The sequence below is a fragment of the Magallana gigas genome, chromosome 8 (genome assembly GCF_963853765.1).
Source record: "Magallana gigas chromosome 8, xbMagGiga1.1, whole genome shotgun sequence".
Lineage (NCBI taxonomy): Eukaryota > Metazoa > Mollusca > Bivalvia > Ostreida > Ostreidae > Magallana > Magallana gigas.
This window is the reverse complement of record NC_088860.1, coordinates 10,155,009-10,168,338: the sequence shown is the minus strand read 5'-3', so window position 1 is coordinate 10,168,338 and position 13,330 is coordinate 10,155,009. Positions and strand designations below refer to the sequence as shown.

Here is a 13,330-nt window from a genome sequence, read left to right as displayed (position 1 = left end):
TTGTAAACATCAGATATAAAAAAATCGGAGAGGGCTACATTATTAGAGCTAAAAATGTGGAGATGACTGCTTGTTAAAAAATGAATATATAATTATATTCTTTACTGACTTTTTTGTATAATGGGTGGCCAGTGCCCCCTTTTTGCGTGTCGAAGACCGACAAGAATCGGATCTTTGGTATGCAAATTAATAGATTTACAAGAATCGGATCTTTGGTATGCAAATTAATAGATTTACAAAATCTCTATGAATTCTGATATGGGTTTGCCTGAATGAATTTAAATCAGCTTTACCAGTAGAGAAAAAGTTAGTGAAAACCAAATGAAAATTTCATGGCAAGAAATCAAAATACACGTGTGTTTGCAATATATGATTGTCATTTTAGAATTATTGACTCGCAAAGCTTTCAAAGAGAAAGAAACGGTGAAAATGGAAATCTCTTATGCCGACAAATGATTTAGAGTTATCCTTCTTTGCATCAACCAGATTACAGTGACAAACTTAAGAATCCATTGCTTTAGATGGTTAATCTCTCCCATTACTGTTATAGGCACTTCCCAGCAAAGGATTGATCAAATGATGCACGCAGAATATTATAAATTATAATTTTTAGGAATGAACTGTTTTATATTCTTCTTTATTTGCTCAAGATCTTATGGCATTATGCACAACAGGAGTAAATATACATACATATATGATTTACATTATGTATGGTACAATGTCGGGTAAATGTATATATTATAATAAAGACACAGTAGTATAGCAAAAAAATTATGGAATACCATTGCGGTTTTTAAAAGCTAAATGGAGATATTTCCCCAGATCACACAATTCTATAATTTTGGACAGTTAATAAGTGTATAAATTTATAAACAGAGAGTTTTCCCCAATAATATTTCTAAATATATTTTAATCTTAATTCTCTATATTGGGGACACTTTAAGACAAAATGGAACTCATCTTCAATATCTGCACAACAAAGTTTACAAAGACGATTTTCTTTCGTAACATTTGTATGCCGACCACTTTCAATAGCAAGGTTATGTGAAGACATTCTAAAAATATGCTTTTTGTAAATTTTAGGAATTGATTTTTCTAAGTAATATTGCAAAGAAAAATGAATTATAATATGCTTATAAAGATGACATCTAGATGAGGAGTTGATTTGTTCAACAAGGTTTTGAAAAAAAATATCATTGAGTCTCTGCATAATAAGTGGATAATGGGTTGCAAAATGTACATACACTTGCTCACACCAACTTGGCCCAGGCCAATTTCAAATAGCTTATGTTTAATATTACTAACCAAATTTTTAACAAGTGATATACTTCGTCCACATTCATCGTACAACATATTTTATTATACTTTCATGTTAAATACTGAAATGGTTAAGACGCAGTTGATAATCCGTTTTATTACCCTCAGCGTTAGCAACACACTTTGCAACGGGTAACACTATATTAATATTGCCTGTTTGGGAGGTTTACAGTTGAAATTGACACCCCGAGAAAACCACTGTAAACCGACGCGAATTAAATTTAAATTATTATATTTAAAGGTCTTAAAGATGACACTAATTGATAAATATAGAGACTTGAGCAAGTCTTCATTTTATGCTGTATATCATATCTACATTAAAACTTCTTGTGGAGTTTGGCAAATTGACGAAACTTAACAATTATAAGGAAGGCATAAATGGTTTGTTCATGTTTTAAAATATCAAAAAGATACAAATTTCATGTTTAAGAAATTGATTGTTCTATTAGCAATGCTCTGAATGAAAAAAAATATTACAATCAATAAAAAAGGGATTAACATCGCCTTAATTTAAAACTCAAGAAAATCGATATTGTCTCTTTTGGATAATTCATAATCAAGCAAACATTAGGTTGAACAGTATTTCTTCTCTTTTAACAAAAACGAAAACGCGGCTAATATGAATTCAACATACTTTATATAAACACATTAAAACTTACGAAAAAGAGTAAAACATCTTAATACTCTAAAATACAACAGCTGCATTGGGGGATTTAGACACGATTTGAGCTCCAAGTTTTAAATTGTAGTTTTCATTTTTATTGTTAATAAGGGAACTTTGCTTCAATGCTTTGTCAAAATTTCAAAGCCAAAATCTGAGTTATAAGCAAGATACAGAGTTTGAAATTCTTTGTTTCGTAAACAAAGCTCGAGCCTCCTTATTGTTTACATATGTGTTATATTGGTATAAATTTCAATCAAATGTTGCTTCTTCTGTTGATAAAATTATTCATGAACACATTGAATCAGTTCATCTTGATTTCCACGAGTGATTTTGTCAAAGAAATGGTAATTCCATACTTTGCGTTATTTGTAAACAAATATAATACTCGAGCTTTGTTTGCATAACAATGAATTCTTACCTCTGTATCTCTCTTATAACTTGAATTCTACCATTCATATTTTGGTCAATCACTCAAAATGCGCAAGTCAACCATTTTATACATTAAAAAATAAAATTTTGATCTAAAATCGTGTCTAAATCTCTTTAAAAAAAACTTTTATTGTTTTTCGGTTAGATTTAGCATGTTCTGTTTTTCGGTGATATCTGCATCTTTGTTCATCTTCATCATCTTTCTACCCAAAGGTTCCATAAGCAAAATAATGCTAGCTATAACAGCAGAAACTCCCATATAGTAGAAAGAACTCAGATAGGATCCGGTAAAGTCCCGTAATTCACCTACCAAAATAAAATAGAGTGTAAATTGGGTCAAATACAGCTGTGATTTTGTTCGCCGCTCCGACGTTTCAATCTCTATGAAATTTGACGTTACATTTATATTGTAGTATTACTCAGAATTTTCCAAAACAACTCGGACAAAGTTTTTCAGGTGGATGCTGTACACTTTTCATCCAAAACTTTATGTGGTAGGAGTCGGTACTAATCGACACCTATTATCGTGAAACATCTTTGGAAATTTACTAACTCACCTATTAACACTAATACTCATCTTTTCAAAAAAATATACATCAATAGAGATTTCGCATATCCAATTATTTCAAATGAATATACACCATTAGGTATTGCTCATACTTACGAATTATCACAGTGAAGTTACCCTATTATCACAGTAGACAAAATGATTAAAATCAACCATAAATTACTTACCTATTGTCACAGGCGATACACCAATAGATTTTAACCGTACTTACTTAACCATACTCACCACTGAAGACACAACAATAGGGAATGACCATACTCACCTGTAATTACAAAGGATTATCATAAACCAATAGAGATTAACCAAACTCACCTATCATCACTGAAAACACAACAATGGGGAATGACCATACTCACCTGTAATTACAAAGGATTATCATAAACCAATAGAGATTAACCAAACTCACCTATCATCACTGAAGACACAACAATGGGGAATGACCATACTCACCTGTTATTACAAAGGATTATCATACACCAATAGAGATTAACCAAACTCACCTATTATCACTGAAGACACGCCAATGGAGATTCCCATAGTTAAAGTTATAGTGGTCAGACCATGGCGGAGATTAGCTAGTCCTAGAAAATCGACAATGACCACAGGAAACAATGAAAAGTAAGTCTGGCCGAACACACCGTATACCACAGAGTAAACCATCAGGGAGGGGAAGGTGGTGTAGAGCGGCGCAAAGAGACAGGCCAGTCCGTTCATGAACATGCTCACGGCCAGAATATGGTGTCTCTTCAGAGTCTTGCTGTCAGCGATGAAAACAAGACAAAATCTACTGACAAAGTCGCAAGCAGAAGCCACCGTCACTAAGATAGCTATGTCACCATCGCTTACTCCAAAGTCACGCGCAAATGGTGGGATGTAGTTGACTGGTAAAGCTGCCGCGGATGAAATTAAAATGGAGCTGACCGTAAAGATGTAGAAAAGAGGGTTTTTAAACAGAGCAAGGTTAAACCATTGGTTTAGATTACCACAGTTAGCTTCTTCTTTTGAGGGATGTTCTTCGTCTGTTTCTTTACCTTTGATTGCAGGCATGAAGCCCAACCCCTGAAGTGACGGCGAAACATACAATTTCTGGATATTTTCTTGCAAGTCCTGCATACTAGACGCTGTTCTAGCAAGATATGGATTTTCATTACAATTTGTGCAGTTTTCTGATTTTGTTCTTCTTCTTCCCGTCTTTAAATCAGGTTTATAACCGGTTTTCTTAAAATTCGGCAAAGTATGGGCCTGTTTTGGTTTTTCATATAAATTCATGGTTTGTTTTGACGACTCGTCTTCTGTTGTAACTTCAGACTCCTCACTGATGTCGTATGTGACAAATGTCGAATTCCGAGTCTTTTTTGGCGGCAGGGGTCGAAGCAATGCTCCACAGACAACGACTTGTAAGAAAACACCCGCGATCACCAATAAAGTGTATTGGAGACCCAAGTTGTCTAATGATTTTTTCAACAAAACTGGCCAGATGAGGCCGCCAGCACTACCTCCTACGTTTGCAAAACTGTTGGCAAAGCCTCGCCGCTTGTCAAAGTAATTGGTAAGGATCAACGTCACTGATAGTTGGGAGATGGCACTACCCATTCCTGGAGGGAAAATTCAAGTTAGTGAAATCAGTTTTTTCTCTCATTTGTGTTGAAGAAAAGCCAATGCTGGTCAAAATTTGTTATATTTTTTTTAAAAGAAAAGTTGTAAAGTCTTGACAATTTTTATACAATATCCAGTCTCTGTATGAAGATTTAGGAAAATATTCAAATTTCAAACCTAAAATATATGAAATTTTTATTTCTAAATCATAGAATGAAAATATTTACGTGATAGGAGGGAAATGCTGTTCTCTTACCAAAAAGAGCTCCTTGTGTAAACATCAGAACAGCAATATTTGGCGCAAAAGCGTTGCCGACTTGTGACACGGCTGTTAGGAACGCTCCAAACATGACCAGCGTTCTCTCGCTCAAGAATTGAACAGCAAATGCTAAGACAAAAACAGCTGAAAAACAAAATTAGCATCATTTTGCAAGTGAATCTGATTTACAGTGAAACGATGATACATTTCCATACTTGTATCTCTATAAGGATTTGAAAAATATAGATTACATGTATATATTTTTTCGAAACCCAGATTAAAATGAATAAAAACTTGGTTCAGAATTTTTTAAAGATAAATGAGAGCATAGCCCGTCATATGAGAAGAGTTACTGACATGTAATAGTGCCGACCAGCGTCTGAATGGAGATAACCGTAGAAATGTCAGAGGAAGTTGCGTCATATTTCTGCAGGTACGCAACAAAAAATATCCCAAAGCTCTTCAAGAATCCAATGAAGATAAAGAACTGAACAGTAGTTGCTGAAAAATTTAAAGAAGATGAAATGTATATACTACTAAAAAAATGGTTGCCAGATTAAGGACGTCATATGTTAAGATGGAAGTTTTTATTTCAGAAAGTTCTGTTGAAAAAGCATTTTGCGATTGAGCTGTAGACTGAATTTTCATATAAGTCGACATTGTTAACAGAAAAGAATAACAATAAAATGATCGAAAAATATCGTAATTAATATTTCGAATTCTTAAAAGTTCTGGGTTCGCTACATCAAAAAAAAACAAAAACCCAGGCATGGAGTCATTATGATGTTGAATTGCTAATTACCGGCTAGTACGACCCATGCCCATCCTCTGTCTATGGGTCGCCTTGGTGTCTGCTCCGTCGGCATTTGTTTGATACTTCCTGGAAATCAAGAAAAAAAAGGTTACTGAGACTTGCAATGATTTACACAATTTAAATCATATCAGGTGATGGAACCTTTTTGTCCACAAAATTTTGTTTCACTAGGGGCCAATGATGTGTACAGTATACTAAATTTATTGATGTTCAATTTCAAATACAGACAAATCTGATTATTATTTCAACTTGCGATATGCACGTTGTTTTTAACCAGTTGTCCGTTTGCCTGTATTACGATAGCATGCTAATCCGCAGTTTGCGGGCTTTAGTAACACCGCGATAAACGGATGTGTACACTTTGTTTGTTGACAACTTCTGTACGCAAGCAAGATGTTGGCATTTAAGGACCATTGATCCGATGTGTGCAAGATTGACAGTTAAGAGGAATCCACTGCGCAACATATGGCGGTATGGGACTACGTGCAGCATTGAACATATGAATCAAAACGCCGACATAAATACTTAAAAATGGCCGAAGGAGACGGAGAATCGTCTAAAACAAAAGAAATTCAGGACCAGAAGCCGCGTTCTCTGAACACTGACATCTCGACGTACGTGCGCTTCAAGAACCGGTGTGACAGAATCGCTACCTTGTTCTGGTTTGACTTCAAAGGAGAGTTAGTGAGGTACTCCATATTAAAGAAGGGAGAGTTTATAGACATGAACACGTACGTGACACACCCTTGGTGTGCGAGGGAGACGGTGACGAATGACCGCCTGGTGGTGGACAAACGACCCGTGTACTACCCCACGGAGGGACAGTTCGACACCTACCGGCTGGTGTACATCGACATCCCAGGTATACGCAATTTTTATTCAGCCGCAAGTGTTCACCAGATCACTGGTGTATCGTGTGATTTAGGTCAAGATTTGAACTTTAATATTGCACATTTCTGCATCTTAGATTAAAGTTAAACTTTATTTTTGCTTAAGATTATTTTTTTAAAAGTGATCAACAGTTGTCAGTATACTGATGTACATCATTATTAGAATTTTTATCGAGTCAACATGTTACATCAAGCTTTTGATGTCATATAATTTTTATAAAGTATGCGGCGCATTAAAAAAAGAGCTTTGAACGAAAATTAGATACAAATACACATGTAAATGAAATTAAAATACTAGCTATTTAGTGTTATATCATGTAGTAAATTTTTAATTTGTCATATTTTGTTGTTTTAAAATACAAATCTGAGTTGTATAGAAAAATCATGTCTAATTTATGTTATTGTAGGAGAATCTTACTGGAAAATTTACTTTTTACCGTGATTCAGCCTCAGTAAGCTGATAAAATGCTTCTTATCTTCCATTACAGTTTATTCTTTGCGGGAAAGGTGCAAACAGATAATATGGAAGGCGTTTCCCGACATTGACCCTAAAACATTAGATATACCTCGTGTACTTTCTCGTGAACTGGATGCCAAGAAAACTGTGTCATACACCGACTATAAAGGACTCCATCAAACATGACCTACATGTATATAGAGTTTTACTTGTATCAACTAAACAGGACTCCATTGAATGTGGTCTACTTGTTGTTATGAAAAGTCGTATAAAAGACGGCATTTAACGTACCCTTCAGTAGGTCAGAACATTCTTTATTTTTTTGGAGGAAAACAATTGTATACATGTGATATGTGACGTATGCTTTTACTTAATTAAACTACGACAAGTAAGCTTGTCTTGGGTATACATAATAATGTGTTCATCAAAGTTCTCTCGTTGCAGTCTATATATCTGACAATGTTAATATACTAATGTCATATCATAATATGACTTTGAATGATGATAATTATTCATATCTATTTACATGTATATTGTGATATTTAACTATGTACTCGCTCGTTAATCTACGATGTATATACATGTAGAACGTGTTTATTGATGTTAATACATATTCAATCAGAATGTTACTGATTCTCGACTTTTACTCTTGGTTTTTAATCTTGTGATATTGCAATGTACAATTTAAGACACAAAGTGTAATGCTTGTATGTGCCAAATCTTCAGATCAAAAGAGGTTAAGCAATACTTTTATTTCTTATTTACGTGTAGTGAAGTACTTCTCGGTGAGATCACGGACTGCGAGAGTTCAAGTTGTAATGGTGAAAATAATGACTGATGCTGAAAACCATATCGAGCATTAAATCTTAAATTTGTTGAACTTTAGAAAGGTGATTATACTCGCCTATTTTATTGGGTGGCACCTTTAAATCGTTTATTTAACGATATTTCAAATAGATTGTGCACAAGAGATCATTTTTTTTTACGATTTTACTATTCTGGAAATATATTTACCTGGACCCCAGACACACAGGTAAAAGCATATACAGTGTATGAATTGAAATATACTAGTAACACACTGCAGACTGACTGCATAAAGTGACGAATGATCACCGCATGTGTATACATGTACGCATGGAACTTAATTTATTTGAAAATGTTATAAGCAGTGGTTTAATACACTGACATTTAAAGCTGCATGTAATTTTGCAGAAAAACATTTTTTATTCGTGGGAACGTTAAATTTCTTGGTTGTTCTGTTTAGTATAAACAAATATTGCCTAAGAGTTTCATTAACAGACTTTTTTGTCATTTTTGCAGATTACTGTATAACGTTATATTTTCAAAATAGTCAGGGTTTGAAGGTCTAGGTCAAACACGTACTGAGTAAGCTCTTTTCAGTTCTAGGATAAACATGGTGTATAGGTAATCAGTTTTATAAATCTTAACGAGGGTAATATGCAAAATTTGGAACGAAACGACACCTTCGTCTTCTGAACCAGTGTATATGTAGATGAAAACAGCACACACTCACTTTCTGAAGCTATCTGCATGTGTAAATCATTCCAGATTTACCTATAAACACGTATACATAAGCTTAAACACAGATAGTGTTCTCATATAATCTATATTTTTAGTAATAACAACCTACATATTGAGACAAACGGCGTTATAATTAATTCAAAGTTAAAAAACATCCTTGCTCGTCTCACCATTTTTTAAACCATTCAGCACATTTAAGCAAACTCCTGTTTCTGTTATCATTAATCAATTTGTTTGATTTTACACTTTGATATGTTAAGTTTGTCTAGAAATTTTAAAGTACGTGTAGATAACAACATCCCCACAAATACATTTACATACCCCCTCTCCCTTTAAAAAAAATTAAAAGAAAAAAAAAAACGATTTCCGTAACGAAAATGTTTGTCGAAAATGCTGGAACTGTGGAAAATATTGCCTTATTCTACCAGTCTTAAGAAAAGGCTTCACAACATCCCAGTATCCCTAAAAACGTGATTTTATAGCTTTAGGATGGTCTTAGGACAAGGTAGGTGATGTCTTAAAGTTAGGACAAAGTTATGGCGGTTCCTAAATTTAGGAGAGCTTCGAGAAACAGACTTAAGACTAAGACGTATCCTAAGATGTACCTAGGACGCACCATAGTCCTTAGATAGCTTCGTGAACATGCCTGCAGTAGCTTAACACTATAAAATAATATGTAGATTTATTCAGATTTATAGTGATATTACATATTTTATAAATAGCGAGACAACTTACCGATTTTGTAAAGATCCGCGGTCACAAAGAGAGTGAAACTTTTTATCTGTCAACGTTGTCGATGATATATAAAAGGTGCATATATGATTAATATATATAATATATTTAAGTAGGGCAAGGATATATTTGTATATACAGTCAGTTAACACGAGTTATTATATGATAGAAATAAAGGCTGATGTAATATTGTCCATGTATTAGATATGTTATCAATGTAAATATCATATTTGAAATTTTTTTTTTTGAAAAAAAAAATTCGAAATAAAATGCGGAATCAAATTAATTGCATGAAAGCACGTTCTTTTCGATGCAGTTAGACTTTGAACTGTTAAAAATACATGCTTAATCGACTTTTATACCCAAAAATCACTTGATGTATCCACAACAGTGGTACCATTGCAAAATTGGTACAATGTATTTTTTTTTTAATTTTACAAGTCCACATAGTAACCTTTTAAAAATAAATAAAAGTTATTCTCGCTCAGAGTACATACATATTTATTTACTAGCACACGTGTACATATACTATCAGTAGCAATAACAATAACATTGATGACCCAATGAAAGACCTCACATAGCGCTGTTTAACACCTAAATAAAGGGTTTTATTCTGTACGTTTCCTGGTGCGAACTTATTTGAACAGAATAAAGGTAATAGAGATTTTTTGTACTGTTCTATTTTTTATTATCACAAAAAAGTTCAATATCATACAATAAAATAAGTCGTGTGTCTGAGAGAAAGAGAGAAATCAGAGAGAGAGAGAGAGAGAGAGAGAGAGAGAGAGAGAGAGAGAGAGAGAGAGAGAGAGAGAGAGAGAGAGAGTTACTTTCCTTCAGCTTTATGTAATTTTTTTTTAGACATTGTTTTGTTGAAATATCTTACCTCTGTTGGTAATGTGCTGCTGTGTTCGATGGTTAGCGCGTTAACATGTTTTGAATTGAAGTGCAGATATGAATATTTGTTTTCAAAAGATAATGTGCTGATACAGTACAAGTAAACAATGGGGTTATCTTGGTGTCTGTTTCATCATGTAGCAAATGAACGTTTAAGTTCGGTAAACAACATTAAAAAATACATATAGAATACAGTATTTATTTCCTAAATATTTATCAATAAATTTAATATACTAAACAGATACGCATTTATCAATCCCAATAAGATTCGATACTGTTTGAAGAAAGTTTAACAATTTTTTTGTAGCTAGAAACCTTTTATCCTTACCGATCCCAGTATATCACACAACGTTTATCTTTTGAAGAAATGATTTCGTCAATAGTTTTACAGATATGGCATTCGACTTTTCTGAGAATCGCCTATTAAGCTTAGAGGCCCACTTTAACATTTAGGGCATCTCCATGTTTTGATGGATCTACGGACATTGATTCAAATGTAAAGTCACAGATGCGATAACATCATATAAATTCGGCTTAAAGCCACAAGAATATGCACTTTGATGGGCAGGTGAAGAGCACAGCATAGATAAAATTAACAATAACGTTCTTAAATTATTTATGCGACCGTTAGAGAAAGGTCATACCACTTCTATTTAAATATATTGTGTAGCTTGGAGTTTTAACTCTGATTTACTCATGTTTTTAACAGACTTTAGGACCGTTCTCCAGGCAGTCCGGTCTTTTAAGTGTTATGTTACAAAGTTGTTGCTAATTCTGGTTGTTTTGAAAGTGAAAAATGGTATGCCATTCACCAAAATTCCAAATATAAAAAAATTTAGGTAAGGTTTTTTTCTTTATCTTATTTATCTTTCCCAAAATACTTAGATTCATGGGTTATTTAGATTTTTAAAAAAGTTAATATTCTGTCATTTTGAGTTGTAATGGTTATTGTGTACCCTTTTTTACCAATGCCGAGAACTGATGGGGATAAGGGCGTGGCAGATTATTTCTGAGAAAAAAGTTTTGAAAAAAAATAAACGATCGGTCTAGATTGTAAATAATTTATTTCATCACACAAATAATTACTACTATTAACATTAGGTAACAGCAGATTACAAAGCTCACCGAGACAAGGCATCACCTTTATGAGACCATCTTTATCATATTAAGACCGCGGAACATTAAATGGCAAGATTGGAAATATACAGCTTACATATGTACGTCAGTTTCACTTGTTACAGTCAAAACATTTGAAATGGGCGGGAACAAATTGACACGGACGTCTGAGAAAACATTGGATTGAAACTGTAGTTATAGGAAATGTATTTCAATCCACCTCAGCATTTCTAACTTGCATACAAATGTAAAGCGATCGAAAAACATTTCAATTAGTATCAGAAAAGCGGTTGAAAAACATTTTATTTCATCAATAAGTATATAATCAGCAAATGTGAAAAAATACCAATTTGGAGATATCATACGCAGAGCAAAGCATTGTCCGATGACTTCTTTTATGAAACATTTTATATATTCTATTATTGGATATAATTTTAATCTTATTAATGGGAACTTTGATTGTTCTTCTCTGTGAATAAACCCCACTTGATATCAGACGACTGATTCTCTGAAGTCTTGATATCGGACAATGCCTTGCCTTGCGTATTATCTCTCCCGAATTGAGATATTCTCATATATGCTGATTATATACTTATTGGTAAAATAATTTTTTAAAATCACTTTGCTGATACTAAATATAATGTTTTTCGATCGCCTTAATTAAAGTTGCTTGGTCCGATTTTATATCAAATTTTATGCACGCTTTTAAACGATGGCTATGCTTAGTATATGTATAATAATAAACATTGCAGTAGTTTTACCCGTCAATTATGCCAAATTTCGGTGAAGAAAAATACGTACAAAATTTGCTAACAAAACAAACGACATTAAAAGGTACCGCGTTATTTCGCCTCATGTTAAATTTCACCCCTGACGACGAGACGGGTATGGTTGTATTACGAATTTTACAACGCTTTGAATAAAGGTCGAAATGATCAGACAAATTACAAATAAACATGTGTACGTTTTGTTCGCTAATATTTCTGAAGTCTGCTTTCTTTACAATCGATGCATAGCATGCGGGTTGAATAAACCCAATGATTCGGGGGACGAAACCAAGCGGTTTCCTTTTCTAAACATTGATTTCCCGTGATGCATTTTGGTTTGTTTTTTCGTTTGCCCAAAGAGAAATTATTTTTATTTACTTTGAATATTTCTAACTTTGAAAGGATACTGATTCTGCTGGTGTAAATAGGAGAAAGTATGGGCAGCGGAAAGGGCAAAAAATACATTTTTACAAAATCAACGATAAACTAAATTCAGCAATCTAAAATAATATTATCAATGATCATAAGTGCAAAACCAACAGTCTTCTTTGCATAATAAATGTACATAAAATCAACCAAAGATTTTTAAATACAAATCAAACACAAAAAGTAAAACCAACAGACATAAATGTAAAACGAACATACATTAACATGAAACAAGCGGACGCACAAATAAACGCCAGGTGGCGTTTTTTGGGAAGCAATATGTGTAATCGATTATTGGAATCCGGGATGGTTTGCACCTATTCTGTTTCGCCCTGAGATGTTTCCCACCTCGATGTTTCCCACCTGCCTCGGAGCAAAACATCTGACTGTATTATAATGTAATGTAATGGAGTGTTAATGTAATTAGAAATGTATATATAGTTAGCAAAGATCTATTTTGGGGATCATTTAATTACATAAATTACCGGTATCTGTTGAACTTTACATTACCAACTGCATCCACTATTTAACTACGATTTTTACCAGTCTTATTCTTATAGCAAAAGTAGTGTTAAATATTATTTCCATTCCCATATATTTATTATGATTTATTTAAAATTATAAATAATAGTTTAATGACCTGTTTATACTCGTACAATTGTTCCAAATTTCATATTCGGATGAAAACATATCAATCATTGTACAATCTTATATAAAAAAAAGTCATTTAATTGTTACCCATAAACATGATGATATACAAAAATCTGAAGAAAAAAAACATTTTTCAAATGCTACAAGACACATGTACATTGTGAATTAAAATTAAGTGCATGTATCAGAATACTTCAAGTTTACC

The 13,330-nt window shown here is 33.3% G+C and overlaps 2 protein-coding genes across 4 annotated transcripts; one reads left to right on the top strand and one right to left on the bottom strand.

Annotated features, from left to right (window-relative positions):
* Nucleotides 1–1,935: 1,935 nt before the first annotated feature.
* Nucleotides 1,936–10,259, bottom strand: LOC105330197 (monocarboxylate transporter 5). Of its 3 annotated transcripts, none has more exons than XM_034473306.2 (6): nt 10,155–10,257; nt 5,636–5,713; nt 5,191–5,334; nt 4,831–4,977; nt 3,479–4,573; nt 1,936–2,716 (listed from the first exon to the last, which is right to left on the bottom strand). In XM_034473306.2, exons 2-6 carry the CDS (start codon nt 5,697–5,699, stop codon nt 2,538–2,540), a joined length of 1,629 nt encoding a protein of 542 aa, XP_034329197.2. In that variant the 5' UTR covers nt 5,700–5,713; nt 10,155–10,257; the 3' UTR covers nt 1,936–2,537. The 3 variants fall into 3 exon arrangements, with proteins under 3 accessions (XP_034329197.2, XP_065926482.1, XP_065926483.1); XM_066070410.1 differs by lacking the exon at nt 10,155–10,257 and adding an exon at nt 9,272–9,351; XM_066070411.1 differs by lacking the exon at nt 1,936–2,716 and adding an exon at nt 3,048–3,240 and having other exon boundaries at nt 10,155–10,259.
* Nucleotides 5,943–8,286, top strand: LOC105330196 (von Hippel-Lindau disease tumor suppressor). The gene is made up of 2 exons (XM_011431794.4): nt 5,943–6,509; nt 7,026–8,286. The coding sequence occupies exons 1-2, from the start codon at nt 6,179–6,181 to the stop codon at nt 7,178–7,180; spliced, it is 486 nt and encodes a 161-aa protein (XP_011430096.1). The 5' UTR covers nt 5,943–6,178; the 3' UTR covers nt 7,181–8,286.
* Nucleotides 10,260–13,330: the final 3,071 nt, after the last annotated feature.

Bases quoted from the DNA above. Each gene is read 5' to 3' on its own strand.
- LOC105330196 (XM_011431794.4), top strand. From the start codon at position 6,179: ATGGCCGAAGGAGACGGAGAATCGTCTAAAACAAAAGAAATTCAGGAC. The intron at 6,510-7,025 runs GTATACGCAATT...CTTCCATTACAG, and splicing joins GGTGTACATCGACATCCCAG to TTTATTCTTTGCGGGAAAGG.
- LOC105330197 (XM_034473306.2), bottom strand. From the start codon at position 5,699: ATGCCGACGGAGCAGACACCAAGGCGACCCATAGACAGAGGATGGGCA. The intron at 5,335-5,635 runs GTAATTAGCAAT...TAAATTTTTCAG, and splicing joins GGCATGGGTCGTACTAGCCG to CAACTACTGTTCAGTTCTTT. The intron at 4,978-5,190 runs GTCAGTAACTCT...TTTGTTTTTCAG, and splicing joins GCTGGTCGGCACTATTACAT to CTGTTTTTGTCTTAGCATTT.